Source organism: Phacochoerus africanus, chromosome 11, assembly GCF_016906955.1.
Source record: "Phacochoerus africanus isolate WHEZ1 chromosome 11, ROS_Pafr_v1, whole genome shotgun sequence".
In the NCBI taxonomy this organism is placed as follows: Eukaryota; Metazoa; Chordata; class Mammalia; order Artiodactyla; family Suidae; genus Phacochoerus; species Phacochoerus africanus.
Window position 1 is genome coordinate 40,604,639 of NC_062554.1, and position 6,000 is coordinate 40,610,638.

The following is a 6,000-nucleotide window of genomic DNA, read 5'->3' on the forward strand; positions in this document are numbered from 1 at the left end:
ATACATATATTTATATATATACATGTACCTATACATCTTCATATGTACATGTATATACACTCGTCTATACTTACATATACGTACACACTTGTACATGCACATACATGTGCATATCATGCATACATCAGATACATGCATATACTCACAAATATACTTACATATAGGTATGTACTTGTACTACTTACATATACATACTAAGTTTCATACATATACACACACTTGTACATGCTTACATATACATATATACATGTGCATATATACATGTACACACATAGTACGCATGTGCAGGCTTACATATCATGTATGTGTAGGTACATGCATATATGTGGACACACTTGCATATGTACAAATGTAGATGAGTTGAGCCCTCATCTGTATCAGGCACTGTGCTAAGCACTTTATATTTGTAACGTTCATAACATCTAGGAGAGGGAGAGACCATTATTTGCCCCATTTTACAGGTGAGGAACTGCAGGTATGAATGAGCAGATCAGGTGTTTAAGGTCACAGAGCTAGTGAGAGGGGGGTTTGCGATACCGCGCTAGGGTCTGGCTTTGAATACCCCCCACCCCCAGCCTCGGGCCAGGCGCAGGTGCCCCGACCCCAGCCCTGGTCCCCAGGATGGAACTAGCAGAGCTCTCTCCACAGGAAAGATGAGTCCAAGGAGCCCATCGTGGAGGTGCGAACAGAGGAGGAGCGGACCCCAAACCACGACGGAGGGAAGCACACGGAGCCCAACGAGACCACGCCGCTGACGGAGCCCGAGTACGTGGGTGGGCGGGGCAGGCACGTCCTGGCAGAGCCCCACCCTCACCGCATCACCCCACCCACACCTCCATCCTCCCACCCGAAGCTCTCGGCCCAGCATCGCAGGCCAGAATTCCGGAGTCCGGAACCAGGAATGCCTGACCCCACTCTCGCTAGAGAGGAGGCATTCTTGGTTCTATGTGGGTGGCCTTAAAGGGCTGCATAAAGCAGGATCCCTAAACTCCTGCGCCCCTGGAAATGGCTTAAGGAGACAAAACGTCATGGAGAGAGACCGAGTCTAGTAGATTCCCTTTAGGGACTTCCAGGAATTTTAGGGTCTTCTGCATTCTTTCCAAAAGTCTGAGGGAAGGTGGGGACCTGGTACATGTCCCTGGCCCTCCTGGTCTCGGAAGCCGTGGGGACCCTCAGTCGGAGGCACGTCCAGCTGTGGTTGTAATGACCGCCTGGCTCTCTTGGGTGCCATGGGTTTGAAGGGATTGGAGTTTAGTGGAAGCACAAAATCTCCGGTTTAGAGAACACACAGCCCTAAGAGGGCATCTGGAGTCCTCTTCCTCGTCCCGACGTCCCCCACTGCCATGGAGCCTGCGGGGCGGCCGGGCCGATTCCCCAAGGACCTAGGACACCTGTGGGTGGACGCCGAGCTCCAGCTGGCCTGTCCCTGAGTGGTGACGCAGGCAGGGGTCAGCAAGGCCATCGCAGCGGTAGGGGAAGGAGAGTGCAGAGCCGCAGGGAGTGAGCGGGCAGGAAGGCAAGCAGGCCCTTTGAGATGGCCTCGTTCTCTGTTGTCTCCTGTCTCCTCTTCTGCCCGCCTGGGCGTGTGCTTCCTCTCTCTGTGGGCCTGTGTCCGTGTCTGTGCGTCCCGCATGCCAGCCCCCAACCCCCTCCTTGGCCTCGCCCTTCCCAGCTTCTCTGTCCGTCTCAGCTTCATCGTCTATCTCTTCTACTTCCTGTCCTCCCCACAGGCTGCCTGCTGACACCACAGCCACTGTCGAGGACATGCTGCCTTCTGTCACCACCGTCACCGCTAACTCTGACACTATCACCGAAACCTTTGCCACTGCTCAGAACAGCCCCACCAGTGAGACCACCACCCTGACCTCCAGTCTCGCTCCCCCAGCCACGGCCACCCCTGATTCAAACTCTGTGCCCACTGGCCAGGCCACCCCTTCCAAGGGGCCTGGCGTCGCTGCCACCTCCCCGCCCCCAGCCGCAGCCCCCAAGGTCGCTCCTCTCGTTGACCTGAGCGACACCCCAACCTCAGCCCCCGCGGCCAGCAATTTGTCCTCTAGCGTGCTGGCTAACCAGGGGGCCGTGCTCAGCCCCAGCGCCCCTGCCAACGCAGGTGAGGCCCCCAAGGCCCCCCCGGCCAGCAAGCCGGCCCCCGCCTCGGCTGGAGCAGCAGGTCCCCTAGCACCAGCCGCAGCTGTCCCCGCCCCGGAAGCCCCCCAGACCAAGCCGGAGGCTCCCGGCACCAAAGGCCCGGACCCCGAGCCCACCCAGCCCGGCGCCGCGAAGAGCCCGGCCGAGGCAGCCAGGGCGCTCGCTAGCCCGAAGAGCGAGGCTGCCTCCGTCAGCGCCACTAACCCTGCCCAGGGCGAGGACTTTAAAATGGACGAAGGGAACTTCAAGACCCCAGATATTGACCTTGCAAAGGATGTCTTTGCCGCCCTGGGCTCTCCTGCTCCCGCCGCTGGGGCCAGTGGACAAGCCCCTGAGCTTGCTCCTTCCACTGCCGACAGCTCTGGTCCGCCTGCACCAGCAAAGACCGAGTACGGCCTCTCTCTGTCCGCTGTCGTCGGGTTGTGTCCCGTGGTGGTGTGCGTCTGTGCTGTGCTGTGTCCTCCTTGTTAGATGTGTCTTCAGCCTAACGCCGAGCTCCTCTGAGGCAACCGTCAGCCAGGGGCTGGGACAAGGCAGAGAGCGGGGACAGGCAGCCACTGGCTCGCTAACTAGGCCACATTAATTGTGTTTGATTCCTAGCAGGGGCATCTCCTGTCCCTGAGGGAGTCCTCGTCCTCAGGCCAGTGATGAGCGTAGCTTGGGAAGTGAGCAAAGGAGGCCAAGGTGCCCTGATGGGCCACCCTGGGGTTCACAGACAGTATGTCACCCTGGGGCCAGGCCAAGTCCCCACCAGGAGGGCAAGATTGGGCGGGAAGTCAAGAGGCTGACCCCGGGGCTCGTGTGGAGACAGGACCTGGCCCAGGAGGCCCCTCACACTCCATCCCAGATGCCCACACACCCACCGCCTACTCTTGCTTCTTCCCTGAGTTCCTGGGAAGACGCAGAGCTCCCGAGCATGGAATGAATGACTGTTGGGTCTCCAAGTTGAAGGCAAGGTCCTTAAGTGTTATAGGTTTCTTAAATGGGAGGCCAGAAGGCAGCGGCACCCACTGGGCCAGGGGCCTGAGCCTGCCCTGGTGCATCCCGAGAGCTGATTCTCGCTCCTGGCACTGATGGAGGCAGAGTCAGACTGACCAAGGTTTTTATAGAAGCTCCTGTGCCTGCCCCCAGATAAGCTGAGGTGCTGCCACCAAGAGCAGCACAGGGACCCTGGCCAGGAGCCCTGAAGTGAAAGAACAGCTGTGCCCACTCAGCCCCACTCAGCTCCCCTGTGGCCTGGCGGCCCACTCTGGCCTCTCCCCAAACTCCTTGGAAAGCCACCTCAGTAATAAAGAAGGTTTTCTTGCTCTGCCCCGGGAAGCCATAGAGGCATCACCAGGAGAAGCAGAGCTAGGGACTTGGGGGTGGGGGGCCAGGCAAGAGCAAGGTTTGCAGGGCAGTCCCTGGACTCAGTACTGGGGAGTCCAGCGTACCTCCTGTATGCCACATTGGGCAGCTGCTGCTGCAGCTGCCACCCCTCCACCACCCCCGGGGAAAGATGCAGCTCCCAGCATCAGATCAGGGCTGAAAGAGGAAAGGGCTCCTTCCTCTGATTCAGCAGCTCTCAACCTTGGCTGCATGTTAGAACCACATGGGTGCTTTTAAAAGTCACCATGTTCAGACCCATTGAATCAGGATTTCTGGGGATACAGCCCAGGCATCCATGATTTTTAGAGGCTCCGGGGGATCCCCCCATGCAGCTGAGGTTGGAGGCAGTACTCTAACTGAACCCCACTTTGAGGGACTGGCTGAAGGGTGTGTTGCCAGAGACCGTGGACTCAGCGCTGTTCTCCCGATTCTCTGCAGGAAGGGCCCTGTAGAAGCAAAGCCGGAGTGCCAGGAGACAGAAACGAAGCCAGCGCCAGCCGACGTCGAGACGGTCCCCAATGATGCCCCACAGACAAAGGAGAACGAGAGCAAAGCGTGATGGGTGACGAGACACCAGCAAAGATCAAAATAACAAGTGACACAACAGCTTCACCAGAGCATCTCCAGTCACACACACACACACACACACACACACACACACACACACACACACACACATTTCATTCCTCTAGTGTCTTTTGCCTTTAAAAAAGAAAAAACTAAACAGATCAACATGGGAGCTCCTTTTTGTAGGTTTATAGAAAGGGTTCCTCTGTTGTACAGTCACTTGTAAGAAAATGAGACAAAAAGATGAAACCCACAGCCAAACTAGGACACTCCGTTCCCTGAAACCATTTAAAAATCAAACAAAAGGACCCCAAATTAAGAATCTAGGAAGCTCAGAAAAAGAAAAAAAAAAATCTAGGTTCAGGAAGACCACACTTGGTGGTGCCTGGTTGGCACAGACCAGGTTCCGAAAAATACTTCCAGGCACTAAGACTAACCGAATGAACAAAGTCCAAGTTTATTTTTATACTTTCAGTCGAGTTTGAACTCTGTAAAACCTCATAAATAAGTTATAATTTCTGTTCACTTTGTATTTGTTCAGTATGCAAAGTGTGTCACCTTTCTAGCTGAATTCAATTCCCACATAGACTCTTGTTTTGTAGGAAGAATGCCAAATTGCAGCTTCTGGGGGTAGCTCTCAATTTGCAGTATTCAGATTTCTTTTCCTTTCCTTTTCTTTTTTCTTCTCTCGCTCTCGTTTTTAATTTTTTTTCCTTTTCTGCCAACTTTGTTTTCCAGTGTTTACAAGTTGACCACTATTTGACTTCGTTTCATTGTCCACGTAAAATAGCTGCCTTTTGTTTTCTAAGTTACAAGTACTGCCTAGAGGTGTAGGATCCTCACAGGATAACTTTACAAAATATGATTGTTTACAGTGGCTCTTCCCCCCCCTTCCCTCCCCCCCAGTGAGTTCTGATTTTTAAATTTTTGCCTGTGTGCAGCTCAGGTGAAAATCCATCTCGTTCTGGAATGGTTTTGCTTTCGGGTTTTTGGTTCTTTTGTTGTTGTCGTTTGCTTGGGGGTGAGACCACTTCCGAGAAGCCACCACCTGCCTGTATCTGTGAAAAGGATCTGCTCCCCAGGTGTCCCCGTCCTTCCTTTGGAAGGACTCTTAGGCTTTGTTGAATGAAGCAGAGAAGATTGTATAGCTGGGGCTGGTCTTGGTGAACACACATTTTTTTACCCCAAACATCCCCTTTTTGTAGAAAGCCAAATAAAATATATACATACAATTTCCTTTTGAGCCCAGAATCTAGATTTGAGCGGAAGAGCATGTGTGCTTCAGGGAATTAGTGTCTTTTTTTGGAAATCTATTGAAGTAAAATAACATCGGCCTTCTGTTCACTTAGGCGGCATTTGTAGAAACAAAAGAAGAAGAAGAAAAAAAAAACCCAACCTGCTGTCTGGAGTCATAACACAACTTTCCTGGATTGGAAACCAAGTGGGGGGAAAAATACAGAAACTTTAAGGGGGATGGGAGGGGGGAGAAGGGAAAAGCCAGCCCTTTGTATAGACATTTTGCTTTTTTTCCCCTCATTCTACTTTAGAACTGCAAGCTTGTGCACTGTGGATGCGTGAATATTTTAGTGTGAAACGTGTTTTTGTCATAGTATCGAAATAAAACTTCAACATAGTTTGGTTGTGGAAGGTATAGCAGATAGTTCAGAAAAAAAAAATATTCAGGAAGCAAAAATAACTCTTAAAAGGAATTGAAGCCTTTAAACAAAGAAAAAGAGATAAAAGCGATGAGGATGAAGACGTGGAGTCAGCAGAAATCGGCATTCTGCGGGTACCTTTCCCGAGGTACGACACGGCAAGAGGTTAGGGCGGCAAGCCCACCCCTGAGTCTGTTCTGTGGGCCACACTCCCCCGTGTTCTGACACTTCTGCGGTCTGATCAGTGGCGCTCTGCTAGATT

General features: G+C 52.9%; 1 protein-coding gene across 18 annotated transcripts in view; it reads left to right on the forward strand.

Annotated features, from left to right (window-relative positions):
* NCAM1 (neural cell adhesion molecule 1) overlaps positions 1–5,748 on the forward strand; it is a 328,180-nt gene extending 322,432 nt beyond the window's left edge. For 17 of the 18 annotated variants that reach the window (XM_047752282.1, XM_047752286.1, XM_047752274.1 and 14 more), the window contains 2 exons: positions 649–765; positions 3,955–5,748. In XM_047752282.1, the coding sequence (XP_047608238.1) occupies positions 649–765; positions 3,955–4,075 (238 nt within the window). In that variant the 3' untranslated portion in view covers positions 4,076–5,748. Of the gene's footprint in view, positions 1–648; positions 766–1,730; positions 2,538–3,954 lie in introns of all 18 variants that reach the window. The other variant, XM_047752295.1, reaches the window with a different exon arrangement.
* The last annotated feature ends 252 nt before the right edge of the window (positions 5,749–6,000 follow it).